Source organism: Heloderma suspectum, chromosome 1 (genome assembly GCF_057233095.1).
Source record: "Heloderma suspectum isolate Gila_16-S chromosome 1, 16-S_ref, whole genome shotgun sequence".
Classification (NCBI taxonomy): Eukaryota; Metazoa; Chordata; class Lepidosauria; order Squamata; family Helodermatidae; genus Heloderma; species Heloderma suspectum.
Genome location: NC_139458.1, coordinates 417,128,335 through 417,142,113, shown reverse-complemented (window position 1 = coordinate 417,142,113; position 13,779 = coordinate 417,128,335). Strand labels below are relative to the sequence as shown.

The following is a 13,779-nucleotide window of genomic DNA, read 5'->3' as shown; positions in this document are numbered from 1 at the left end:
GAGAGAGAGATGCGGGGGGGGGGAGGGGAAAGAAAAGGAAAGAGAGAAAAGAGCTGGGGGGGGGGAGAGAGAGAGAGTGAAACCAGAGTAGGCAGCATACACATGGGATGCACATTCATGCACATGCATGTGCACTCCTAACATTTTTGTGATGGCTCCCCCGCCCCCAGGAGTCAATTTGTGGTGGTGCTCAGGGCACTTTTTCAGAATGCCAAATGTGCCCATGGGCCCCAAAGCTTTGGAGACCCCTGCCTTAAGGTCACTGACAGCATCCTGGGAGGTTGAAATGTTCCCCACTGGTTTCTGAACATTTGTCATTCCTGATGTCAGATTTATTCTTTTGCATAGTGACTGTTCTGTGTTGCCAGATGGTGGGTGTTTGGGGTGTGTATGTGTTTGAGTTCTTCAGGAATATTAAGGATTTTTATACTTGAACAAGGAATTTCAAAGACAGATATCAATGTGAAATTGCTGAAGTACAGTTCATCAAGAAATTCAACTCTTATTTCCAGTGGCTTGAATAAGTACAAGGTTTGGTTTTGTTAAATCATACTACATCAATTGCAATGTTGCAAAAAACAACTTTTTGATAGGTCACAACAAAATAGTTGTCATTGTTAAGGTAATTATCAGTATCTGTACTTTCTGCATTTCAGTTCCCTCTGACAACACAGTTTGCATCCCAGCCCCAACCCCAGCATGTGTATATAAATTTGAGGTTAACACTTCGTGCATCTGATGAAGTGGACAGTGTCCCTGAAAGCTTGTGGCTGAATAAATTTGAAGCAGAAACAGCTTGGTGAGCTGCCACCATCTAGCTCCCAGTGGTGATCCTCCCTCCCCCAATTGCTACCAGAAGAGCCCAGAACATCTTGCCCGGAGGGGATGGGAGAAGAAACAGACTTGAACTCAAAAGAAGAGACACTGCAAAAGAGAAGAAAGACAAGAGGAACTGGCCAGCCCAGAAGGACAATAGATGCAGTGCAAACCTGAGTTGAATTTATATATCCCCATCCATCTGGGCAACTGAATCATGCATCACCATAATGCTTCCCCCTGCCCCCTTCTCCCTCCCAATCCTTTCCTTGTGTCTTTTGTAAGCCACTCTGGGAGTCTTTCAACGGAAGAGTGGGATAGAAATGTTTAGAATAAATAAATGTGTTAATCTTTAAAGTACCACAAGTCTCTTTGTTGTCATAGCTGTTGTCATACCTTTTGCACTAGGCTGTGACTCAGCCAAAATTTACTGGGCTCCAATTTCTGCCTCATCACCAGACCACTCTAGGCTTCACCCAAAGGTACCAGATACTTTTTTTTATTTCAAGTATTAGCAACCATAACTTTTGTTGGGACTTTGAAGGGTTTCTTATCACAGCATATTTATTTTTAACTTCAGTGGATTTAGAATCTTCAATTTTGAAGGCTGCAATTTATGCACTCTTACATGGGAGAGCCACTAAACATACTTGGACTTACTTCTGGGTAAACGTGCAGAGGATTATTTAGTTAATCAGTCAACATAATGCTGCTGCCACCTTGTCCTCCTGGGTGGAGTTTTCAGTCACATTTACATGATTTTTGAACTTTAGAATACTGGATCTTTTCATCTCTCTTAAAATTCTATGCTACTTTATAAATCTATCAAATAATTTGGTCCTGGCTGTCTATAAAGCTGAATGAATGTACTTTACACTGTTTAATATATTATTGGGGTTTAATATCAATCACAAGCAATTTTGTGTTTCAGTTATTGCCTTGGTGATTTGAATGATTTGTGTTTGGATGATCTATGGGCAGCAGGAGGTTATGTACAGAACTCTAAAGCTTGTTCACTATGTTAATTGGTCATAATAAAAGTATTACTACTGTGTAGCTTTTGGATTTCCCCCCTAATGGATCAATACAGCTACCTACAATTCTTCTTCTCATACTGAGCTTGTCTTCCTTCCTTCTCTGTTTGTGCTAGAGCTGTAGATGAAAGGGGGAAGGTTTGAAAAACTGTGGCAAAGCTTAGAAGTTTTTTTTTTAATGGCTGTAATGTATTAAATTTTAAAATTCCGTCATGTATCCAGCTGAAAACCCTATAAAACAGTTTTCCATACAAAATATCAGGATCTGTTAGAGTGCAATCCTATGCATGTTTAGACAGTAAAAGGTCCTATACCTCCCAGCATTACCCAGCCAGCCATGGTCTCAAGGCTGGGGAATACTAGCAGTTATAGGACTTTTTCTGTCTGAACATGCATAGGATTGCATCCTCCCGGTACTAACCAGTTCATCTGGTGGCATGTAACACATTTTGGCATGCTGGTGAGAACTAAGTTAAAGGTTTCTTCTCACCTGTAAAGTTAATTAGTTCTCTGACATATACATCAACTGTCTCTCACCTGTCTTATTACTAAGATTCATATTATTGTTTTTTACAAAATAAAATATACTAGAACTAGGTTTAGTCATTCTCCTTGTACACTGCACCGTGATATCCATCCAGGTGAAGGATTGTCTAATTTTTTTTTTAATAAATAAATAACGAAATCTCATTAACTACACATGTGTGGCTCCTACAGTCTCTCGCCACTTTAGTATAAGAACAGCTGTAAGAGGACTCTTATCCTTATTTTGCTCCTCAACATTTTTCCAGTGGCTCTTCAGTTTTTGACCAATACCACACAGAAGTTGGGCCACAGTATGATATAAATGGATTTTGGGTTGTCCCTACTCCATCTTTATCCTTCATCTTCTGTAACACAGGTGCCCTTTCTGTGACTCTCTTATTCCATGTGAATTATGTTTTGCCATAAATCAAGTGTCTCCCAAGAAAGCATTGTGGAATAATTTGGAACAAGAATGGTAATCTAGGTAGTCAGTTTTTATACCTCTTCCATCCCTGATAACTTTAGCATTTCATCTTTTTACAATTATGTTTATTGCCAAAGACTTTGCCATACATTATTATTTAATTCCTTATGTCCAGCAAAGACCTTTAAAAGTTCTTGGCATTCAAAGAGACATCATCTGCAAAGAAACTTTATTTGCATTATATGCTACTATCTTTTATTGCTTCTGTGTCCTGGTTACACCTACCAGCCAGGGGTGGAGACTCGATTGCAAAATAGCAAACAGCAGAGGGGGTAGAGAACAGCCTTGCCACTGAAAACAGGGAAACTTGAGTTACACAAAGACATGAACTACAAGTCTGGCATGAGAAAGATGATAAAAATTCACATTTAAAAAAAACAGTTGGACTCCACACACTGTATGGTTTAAAGCAGCCTTGCCCAACCTGGTGCCTTCCAGATGCATTAGACTGCAATTCCCATTTGCCATGCTGGCTGGGAATGATGGGACTTGCAGTCCAACATATCTGGAGGGCACCCGGTTGGGGAAGGCTGGCTTAAAGGGTACTGAGAGGAGGACTATTTTCTCCAAATCCTGATTCCATGGGCTCAGATGACTAACAGAGAAATGGAGACAGTGCTGATGCTCAAGCAGTAGAGGCTGGTGGCTCCGATGTCAGTGGGGTGGCGAATCCGCTCCAGGTTTTAGTCAGAACCAGTCAGAACTCCAAAGGCGCTATCCAAGGTGAGCACTTTGGAAAACTCCTTGAGCATTTTGACTGGTTCTGAGTGAAACCTGGAGTGGATTTACCGCCCACTGACATCGGAGCCACCAGCCTCCACTGACCTCAGGGGAAATATTTGCTATTTGGTGTCATGTCCTGGTGTGTCCATGATGCTCCCTCATGTCAGTTTCAATAAGCAGAACAGCCTGCTCATACCAAGGAATAGGGAGACCTGTGACACCTATTGAATGAAAAAAGTAGCGACTAACTTGACAGATGTATGAATGCAGTATTTATTTATTTTATTATTTATTTATCAAGGCGGTGGTGAACGCCTCCCTCGAGGAGGGAGTGATGCCATCAGCCCTCAAGGAGGCAGTGATATGACCGCTCTTAAAGAAGCCCTCCTTGGATCCTCAAGTTCTGAACAACTTTCGCCCAGTCTCAAATCTGCCATTTCTGGGCAAGGTGATTGAGCGGGTGGTGGCGGTGCAGTTGAAGGCACACTTGGAAGAAACTGATTATCTAGACCCATTTCAGTCGGGCTTCAGGCCTGGGCATGGGACAGAAACGGCCTTGGTCGCCTTGGTGGATGATATGAGGAGGGCTCTGGATAGGGGTGAATGCTCCTTCCTTGTTCTCCTCGACCTCTCAGCGGCTTTTGATACCGTTGACCACGGTATCCTCCTGGACCGCCTGGAGGGGTTGGGCATTGGAGACACTGTATTGCGGTGGTTCCGGTCCTTCCTCTCCGGCAGGTACCAGAGGGTAGCACTGGGAGAGGAGGTTTCGGACCCGTGGCCACTTACTTGTGGGGTGCCACAGGGTTCCATCCTCTCCCCGATGCTATTTAACATCTATGTGAAGCCGCTGGGGGCTATCATCAGGAGGTTTGGGGTGCAGTGTCATCAATATGCGGATGACACTCAGCTCTACCTCTCATTCAAATCTTCACCAAGGTTGGCCGTAGAATCCCTGTCCAAATGTCTGGAGACGCTGAGTGGCTGGATGGGGAGGAATAAGCTGAAGCTGAACCCTGACAAGACCAAGGTACTTTTGGTGGGAGACAAGAGGAGGCTGGGGGATGTTGACCTGGTGTTGAATGGGGTACGGCTACCCTTGAAAGACCAGGTCTGCAGCCTGGGGGTCATTTTGGACTCCCAGCTGTCCATGGAGGCTCAGGTGTCAGCTGTGAGCCGGACAGCGCTGTATCAACTCCATCTGATACGGCGGCTGCGCCCCTTCCTTCCCAACCATCTGCTCCCATCGGTAGTACATGCCCTGGTCTCCTCTCGTTTAGACTACTGTAATGCACTCTACATGGGGTTACCCTTGAAGACGGTTCGGAAGCTGCAGCTGGTACAGAACGCGGCGGCTCGCCTGATTAAAGGCAGCCGCCGGCGAGATCACATCACTCCAGTGCTGAAGGAGTTGCACTGGTTACCAGTTGTTTTCCGGGCCAAATTCAAGGTGTTGGTTTTGACCTTTAAAACCCTATATGGTTCTGGCCCAGCCTATCTTAAGGAGCGCCTCCAGCAACACCAGACAGGCCGCTTAACAAGATCAGCCTCGGATGGCCTTCTCTCTGTCCCATCAGCCAGGACAGCTAGACAGGTGGGGACGAGGGAGAGGGCCTTTTCTGTGGTGGCCCCCACTCTGTGGAACTCCCTCCCTAGGGAACTCCGTCATGCCCCCTTGTTAATGAGCTTCCGCCGTGCATTAAAAACGTGGTTGTTCAGGCAGGCATTTGGGGTGGGTTAGGGTATTTAAAAAAAAATTTATGGTAGAATTTTATTGTTTTAAATTGTTTTATGGTGTGTTGTACATCGCCCAGAGTGGCTGGGTGACCAGCCAGATGGGCGATTAATAAATTTAATAATAAATAATATAAATAAATTTACCGTATTTATATACTGCTCCACATCAAAAGATTTCAGAGAGGTGAACAGCAAAGATAAAAGAATAAAACACCATGTTAAAACAATGAAAACATTTTTAAAAGAAACAAGTTCTGATAAGACTGAATTTAATAAACCATGACTGGTGACTGAAGGAAGGCTTCCTGAAATAACAATGTCTTTAGGAGGTGCTGGAAGCAACACAATGTTGGCGCCTGCCTGACCTCCAAAGGCAGGGAGTTCCACAGGGAGGGGGCCACCTCGCTGTAGTAGTACCCCATGCTCTGGTTAGCAACAGCTAAGCAGGGGGCCTTTGAGTGCCAAGTGATAGGCCAAGTAGTACCTACCCCCACAGTTGGCAGCCTGGAGTCAAAAGGGAAGTCTGGAGGGATTCAGGGCGAGAGTACCATAGGTGTTTTCACACACCCCTCTTTGTCCTCAAGGCAAGCAACTGGGGAGACAACTATCACTTTACCTATTAATAAAGGTGGTCTCCAGAGTGCGGGTGTGCTGGGCATGCAAAAAGTGGGAAAAGATCAGGGTGAGTATTCCAAAATGGATTACGCATTTTGGATAGCTCCTTTAGAGTTCTGACTGGTTCTGACTGAAACCCAGAGTGGATACACTGCCCCACTGAAATTGGAGCCACCAGCCTCCACTGCCCACCCGGTGTGTACAACTGAAGTATGCTGCAGAAAGCATGGATTTTGGAAGGATCTCTGAGCGTGCCTCCAAATTCCCCCAGCTCTCTCTGGCGAGTGGTGGTGCATGCAGGCTTGCCTCTGACATTGCAGAAAATCCCTGGCTGCAGAGAGAAGCATGTAGGCACTATCCCTGACTAGGGACAGGTAGTGTGTGTGTCTGCGCGCGCATGTGTGTGGTGGTGGTGGGGAGGAATTTGAATTGTGTTGGCTAAGGGAAGCAAACACAGTTAACTACCCCTAGTAAAAACAGAGAGCAGCAAGTACTTTTCCCAAGAGGCTCTCTTGGCTGAAATCATAGGGAGCAAGAGAGTGAATTGGATCCCGTGTCTCAGATCCCTAAATCCTTCCCCACAGAGGTTGCTTTGGGGGCAAAGGGGAGTCCTCTCTTCTCCAAAAAGGTAATGGAAGGGGCGAATGGGAATTTCCCCAGTGGAATCTGTGCAAGCCCCACATATGTGTATGTGTGGTGTATTTTATATTTGTATAGGCCCTGCCACTGCCAGTAGCTACGATAATCTGATGAAATACTTTCCGCTGGGGGAATGCAATTAATTCAAGACTTGATATGGAGCTGCAGTGCCAGAGGTTTGCCTAAATGCTCATTTGGGGTGGGAGGGATTAAAAAAACATCTGTATGCCAGTACTGCCAGCATTTTGTTTCAAAAGTAGTAAGCTCTGGGAACAGCTTGTCATAGCCAAAAAACCAGAGAAAAACTGAGAGCGACAGTTGGGCTTTTCAAGCCCAACTTGAACAACTGTTTAACAGGAACAACAGCAACAAAAATGTGGGGGTTACTGGAAAGAAATTCCAGAGACCAACAGGGAACTGAAATCAAATTTGAGATTGGGGAGGACAACTTATCTGAAGCTGTGAACTCTGCAACTCCAAGGGAAAGGCTTTCAGCAGTCCCCAGCAGCCGGTGGGGAGGGATACAGCTTGCTTCGGTTGGCCTGGTTCAGCCAGACAGATGGGGGCTAAATTGCCTCCTGCAGTGTGAGCAACTGAGCAGGTCCGGCCCTATCATTAGCCAGAGTGAAGCAGTCACCTCAGGTGGCAGATGCTGGGAGGAGGCAGCAAGGTGTTGGAGGAGAGAGCTGTGGACTACATCCTGCTCCTGAGGGCCCATATGACACTCTGCACATGTTCGAACAAGCTCTCTTCTTCCACAAGGTGCCTCCACACATCTCTTCAACATGAGGCGCTGCACGGGCTCCGTCCGTGGAACGAAGGCTACACTCTGAAGCTGCACAACTTACCCGACAGTAGGACAGTTTGGCTTCCTTCTGAGTAAACGTGTCGCCCAGTGGCTCCGATTTCGGCGGGCTGTGTATCCATTCTGGGTTTCAGTCAGAACCGGGCAGAACTCTAAAGCAGCTCCAAGACAGGTTCCGCATCTCAGACAGATCCTTAAGAGTTCTGGCTGGTTCTGAATGAAACCCCGAATGCATCCACAGCCCCACCGAAATCGGAGCCACCGGCCTCCACGGGCGCCGCCCACCAGCGGGCCTCTGGGGCGCCACAGCCACAGCGCGGAAGCCGCCCCGCCCCGCCCGGCGCGCGAGCTTTCTCCCTGTCCCCCGCCCCGGCCCTGGCCCCGGCCCCGGCGGCCCCTTTGCGCGCTCGCTTGCGCCGCAGTCCAGCCAGCGCCAGCGGGGCCGGCCGCTCTGCTCGCCTTGGCGCCGGCCGGGAGCTGCCGCAAGCGCCCGCGCGGTCCTTCGTGCGGCGCGGCCCGCCCGGGGGAGTGGACGAGGCGCGCGGGACGGGCGGCCGCCGCCGCCCGCTCAGTCCGCGCCTGGGCTGCGCGCGGGAGAGGGCGGGCGGGCGCTGGGGCTGCTCCTCCGTAGCCTCCGCCGCGGCCGCCTCCCCTGCCGCCGCGATGCGCGGGGGCGCTGCCGGCGGGAGCGGCGTCCGCTGACGGGGCCGCCGCGCGGCGGGCGAAGGCGGCCCCGGAGCCAGCCATGGGCGGCGGGCGGGCGCTGGTGGGCGCGCTCAGCCTGTGCCTCGGCCTCTGCGCCTTGGCGCTGCTGGCCACGGCCATCTTCACCGACCACTGGTACGAGACCGACCCCCGGCGCCACCGGCAGAGCTGCGACGAGCGCGCCGGCAGCGCCCACTCGCCCGAGCCGCGCCGCCGCCTGCTGCCGCGGCCGCACTTGCCTTTGCGAGGCGCCAAGCAGCGGCTCCCTCGCGGCGGCGGCGGCGGCGGCGGCGCGGCACCTCCCCGCGCCGGGGACCTGCTGCTGCTGGAGAGCTGGCGAGCCCTCCTGGGGGTCGGGCTGCTGCAGTCCCGCTGCGGCCGGCCGCTCTTCGCTAGCTACGCCGGCCTCTGGAGGAGATGCTACTTCCTGGGGGTCGACGGGGACCTGGACAGCCTGGTGGAGAGAGGTAAGGGGGCGGCCGGGCGGGGGGGACCGGGGGCGGCGGCGGTTGGCATTCTCCGTTTCCACACCTCGGCCACCAAATGCGCCTCCTTCCCCGCCCACGCGTGCCGGTGAAGTACAGTGTGCCCAGATAATGCACATTATAGGATCCCCATGCATCCCACCCTCATTTCTCCAGGGCACGATGGTTATGGTGCTTTCATTCACACCCACTCCTCTCCCTCCCTCAAATCACAGCCATGCCTCAAAGCCGCCATCCCCCACTCAGCTCCGTGTGCATTCCATCCTAAAAGCTCCATGCAGAGTCAAGACCACAGCCACCTCTCAATGCAGTTACTTTGTGCACCCGTTCCCCTGTTCACAGCCACCATGTGTGTATGAGCATACACATAAACACTCCTTTTGCACACATATACTCACATCAGTGCTACCTCCATGCAAAGTCACACAAAATCACTTAACACTGCATTGCCACTTCATTGTCCGATCTCACCTCTTCCGTTTCACATTGTATTGTCACTGCCTTCCTGTCGCTTATCGCCATTGTCCGTATGCCCTCTGGTGCATTGCCTTCATGCAATGCTGCCCATAACTCTCCTGCACATTAATTGTGCTTTGTACCCTTCTCCTCTTTCTCCCATGGGGCTACACAGCAAACATAATAAAAGGAGGGGAAGAAGGGCACAATTCATTAGGCATTTGCATAGTGCATTAGTGATGGGGTGCATTGGACAGTGACCATGGCCATGATCCTTCCAGCTTTTGCTCATCCATCATCTCTTCAATTCATGGACCACATGCATCACACAAATACAGTGCACGGTGAATCTGCAATATACATATCTGTCAACTCCTGTGTGGATGGACAATGTGCACAGCCCATTTACGAGGTGTGCAGAACCTAGCACTCTAGACCCATTCCTCATCCTCACATACTGCACACTCTTTTCTCTTATCCTTCCATGCTTGATGTGTTCTTCAGTGTATTGTACATAATCTCTTACATATACCAATCAGCTATTCGCTGTATCATAGCGCTTAGTTATGGTGTCTCCACACTCCATTCTCTTCTGAAGAACTACAGACATGTCTGTAATATACATCTATTTTAGAAGTGTGTTTTCCACACAAAAATGCAAGTACCATTCATTGGTAACATTTAGCAATGCTCTAATGCATTCTACATGGGGAAACAGGCCAGTCTGTACACAAAAGAATAAATGGACACAAATCTGACATCAGGAATGGCCATGTTCAGAAACCAGTTGAGGAACATTTCAACCTTCCATGACACCCTGTCAATGACCTCAAGGTGGCCATTCTTGAACAAAGTAATTTCAAAGACAGATATTAACATGAAATGGCTGAAGAACAATTCAGCACTTATTTCCTGTGGTTTGATCAAAGACAAAGGTGTTCGTTTTTAAAATTAGACTGCATATGTTAATTGGCTTACCATTGCAATGATGTCTGCACTATCACCCACTGTTAGGTAACCATCACTGTCTGTGCTTTTTGCATTTCAATTCCCTCTGACAACACAGTTTACGTCCCCGCCACCCCCACCCCCGCCAGTATGTGTATATAAATCTGCCAATGTGAGGTTAACACTTCATGCGTCTGATGAAGTCGGCAATGGCAACACAAGCGTATGCCACGGTAAATCTGTGTTAGTCTTTAAGGCGCCACAAGACTCTTTGCTATTTTTGCTGCAGCAGGCTAACACGGCTACTCTTGTGGAGTATTTTTCACTCTCCAGGAGTTTCTTTTCTTCCTGAAAATGCACTGCAGCCACTGCACTCGCCTCCTAATACAAAGGTACTATGACCTTCCCTTCACAATAAATAGGAACTGTTCAGTGCCCTGCCATGCAGAGACAGTATTCACTTTCTCCCTAAGCAGGCAGTAACCATTAACCACCTTTTGACAAAGATGTAAGATAGGCTTCCTGGCCCAAGAAAGTAGCACTTTTGATGTCCCTACTTATACCCCCAGCAGGCAAAGCTCAAATATCCTTTATATTAGGGTGTTTAACAGTGACACTTTATGTGAAGCACCCAGAAAATGATTCATACTGGACTTCTAAAGTGCTGAGATGGAAATGACTGTTTTTCCAACCTCAGGTTTAAGAGTTTTAATTTCTCTATGTAAATTATTGTTAACAACAGCAAAAAAAAAAGAGGGGGGGAGGAAAGAAGGGATCGCAAATGGCTAAAAATGTTTCTTCTGCCAGCACAATCACTCTGTGTTACTTTCCTCTTCACTGCCCACCTGCAAAATACTTTTAATCCCTAAATATGATCCCACTTTATCCTCTTCTCTGCTGCCTTAGATATTGCTGTTCCCAGTCGCCCTTTGTCCTCTTTCCCAAGTCATAGAACATGTGAGCAAGAGAAGGATGTTCTGATTTGTGTAATCTTAAGTATTGGTGAGTTAGTGCTCCAAAAAAGAAAGTCCAAGTTCTAGTGCTGTATTCATCTGAGAATCAGGTTACATCTTCCTGTCAGAGTGTTCATTTGTTTGGTAGTGTTAAGTATGTGGCATGTCCTGCTTTCCATTTATTTTGACTTACTTTTGCATTATTGCCATTTATAGGCAGTGCTGAATTTAGTAACTGTACTCTTCCTCTTTCTAATCAATATATCTTAGTGTGCAAGCTGTTGGGCTTTTTAACTTGTTCATAAATGATCTGGAGTTAGGGGTGAGTAGTGAGGTGGCCAGGTTTGCAGATGGCGCCAAATTATTTAGGGTGGTTAAAACAAAAAGGGATAAAAAAGAGCTACAAAAGGATATCTCCAAACTGACCATTCAAGTGGCAAATGTGGCTGATTGTAAGCCAGTGTAAAGTAATGGGCACTGGGGCAAAAAATCCTGACTTCACATTTGCACTGATGGGGTTTGAGCTGGCAGTGCCTGACCAGGAAAGGGATCTTACTGTTATGTCAGATAGCTCAATGAAAACATTGCCCTGTGTCTGGCTGCTGTGAAAAAGGCAAATTCCATGTTAGGGATAATTAGGAAAGGAGTCAAACATAAAACTGCCAATACAAATTTATGCTATGGCCACACTTGGAATACTGTGAACAGTTCTGGTTGCTGCACCTCAAAAAGGGTATTATAAAATCATGAAAAGGCTGGAGCAATGCCCCTAAGAGGCAAGGTTATACATTTGAGGCTTTTTAGCTTTCAAAAAAAGGTTAGTAAGGAGGGACATGATAGAGGTGTAAAAAACTATTCATGAAAATTGTGACGGGGAGAACATTTTTCTCCCTCTCTCATAATAGTTGGGACCCATGGTCATCCAATGAAGCTGAATGGTAGAAGGTTCAGGACAGACAAAAGGAAATGCTTCTTCATATAGTTAAGTTATAGAATTCGCTACCAAGATGGGCACCATCCACGGCTTGAAAGGGGGATTATACAAATTCATAGAGGATAAGGCTCACGGCTACTAGTTATGATGGCTATATGCTACGTCCAGTATCAGAGGCAGTATTCCTCTCAGTCCCAGTTGCTGGGGGACACAAGCAGGAGGGTGCTTTTGCACTCACACTCTACTTGTGAGCTTCCCACAGGCATCTGGTTGGCCACTGGGGGAACAGAATGCTGGACTAGATTGTTCTGATCCAGCACTGCTCTCCTTCTGTTCTTAAGCTTCTCCTTAGAAATTACATGGCACATGTACACTCATGTTTGGAATCCTGTGGGGAGAAATATAGCTTTGGAGGGAGCTAATCTGGAGTTCAGGAGCGATTGGCAGCGAAAGAGTTAGGCACAACCTCCCTGGCTTTTCCTCTCTGAATCCCCCCTCCTAGTGGTTTTTCCTGCATGTGTTAAGTGTGTAACATATTGAAATCTTTAGTAACAGTATTTTAAATGGTACCATTATAGGATATGGTACTTCACATAAGCAAAAAAAGAATAATCCAATTTCCACATTAGCATATTATTATTTATAACATCTTTATTCTTCCCTTCCTCCAAGGCATTCATGGTAGCTTATATGGTTCTTTCTCTCCTGACCCCACTTTATCCTCACAAGAACCCTGTGAGATATGTTTTGCTGAGAAATAGTGACTGGCGCAAGGTCACCAAATGAGAACTTCATGGATGTGTGGGGACTTGAACCCAGGTCTCCTTGGCTCTAGTCCAGGACTTTAACTGCTGCATCACACTGGAAGTGCTAAAACCAAAAGGAATAGCAATGGGTTGGATCCAGATTTATTCCTACTTAGAGTAGGCCCATCAAAATCAATGGGACTAAAGTTAGTCATTGACTAAGTATGAGTAAATCTGAGTCCAGCCTGATACCATTTTATGTCATTACTTTTGAGCTTCGGCTATTGGGTGGTATAGAAATGAAATAAATAAATAAATAAATAAATAAGATGTAGTGGCCATTAGGAACTTGTTCTCAGAGACACATGAGAAAACATTGGTTTGAACAAGCTGTTTAAATTATTAGTGAGAAAAAGTCCCCCCCCCCCACTTCTAGAATATGCTGGACATGAAGACCCATCTGGATGGAAATTTCCTGGGACCCTAGTTCATGATTTTAATACACAATTAGAAACATGAGAACAAGTCCCAGACATAAGATGTTACTAAGTGGTGTCAGGCTTGTGTGTTTACACATCCTTTCTGTATGTGGATAGTTGTATCCAGTGCTCAAATTATGTGGGGGAAAGGTAGGGGGGACCCCCTAATAAAATCTATAGCCCCCTCACTCCCCTCAATTTGTTTTATTTGTTATTACATGTTATTTGTTCAACTGTTTTGTTTTTCATGTTTTTATGGTAAGCTGCCATGTGAGGGCTTGCCCGTAGAAGCCATGTTACGCAGCTTACTGCGTGCATCCTGGCCTCCTTCTGTCCCCCTCCTTGAAGCTATGGCTAGACAGGCAAAATCACCCGTCTAGCCAAAAATGCAAGGCGGCCAGAACACAGAGGCATGGATCACCTTTGTGCTCCGACCGCCCTGCATTGGATACGTGGCAGTCTCCGACTTCAGAGGCTGCTGACTATCTTAGCAGAATTGTGCTGTTATTTAAAAAAAAAAATCCCGAAAGGTAAGGTTGCTGGCCCACCCCTTTCACCCTGTTATTTGTGCCCTGATTGCACCAGGATTCCCCACATCTGCCATATAGATGAGAGCCAGTGTGGAGTGGTGGTTGGAGAGCCGGTGTGGAGTGGTGGTTGGAGAGCCAGTGTGGAGTGGTGGTCAGAATGTTGGA

The 13,779-nt window shown here is 47.2% G+C and overlaps 1 protein-coding gene across 1 annotated transcript in view; it reads left to right on the top strand.

Moving 5' to 3' along the window:
* The first annotated feature begins 7,657 nt into the window (after nucleotides 1-7,657).
* TMEM178A (transmembrane protein 178A) overlaps nucleotides 7,658-13,779 on the top strand; it is a 20,715-nt gene continuing 14,593 nt past the window's right edge. Inside the window, exon 1 of the mRNA XM_084829122.1 lies at nucleotides 7,658-8,550. Within this exon, the coding sequence (XP_084685248.1) occupies nucleotides 8,124-8,550 (427 nt within the window). The 5' untranslated portion in view covers nucleotides 7,658-8,123. The remainder of the gene's footprint in view (nucleotides 8,551-13,779) is intronic.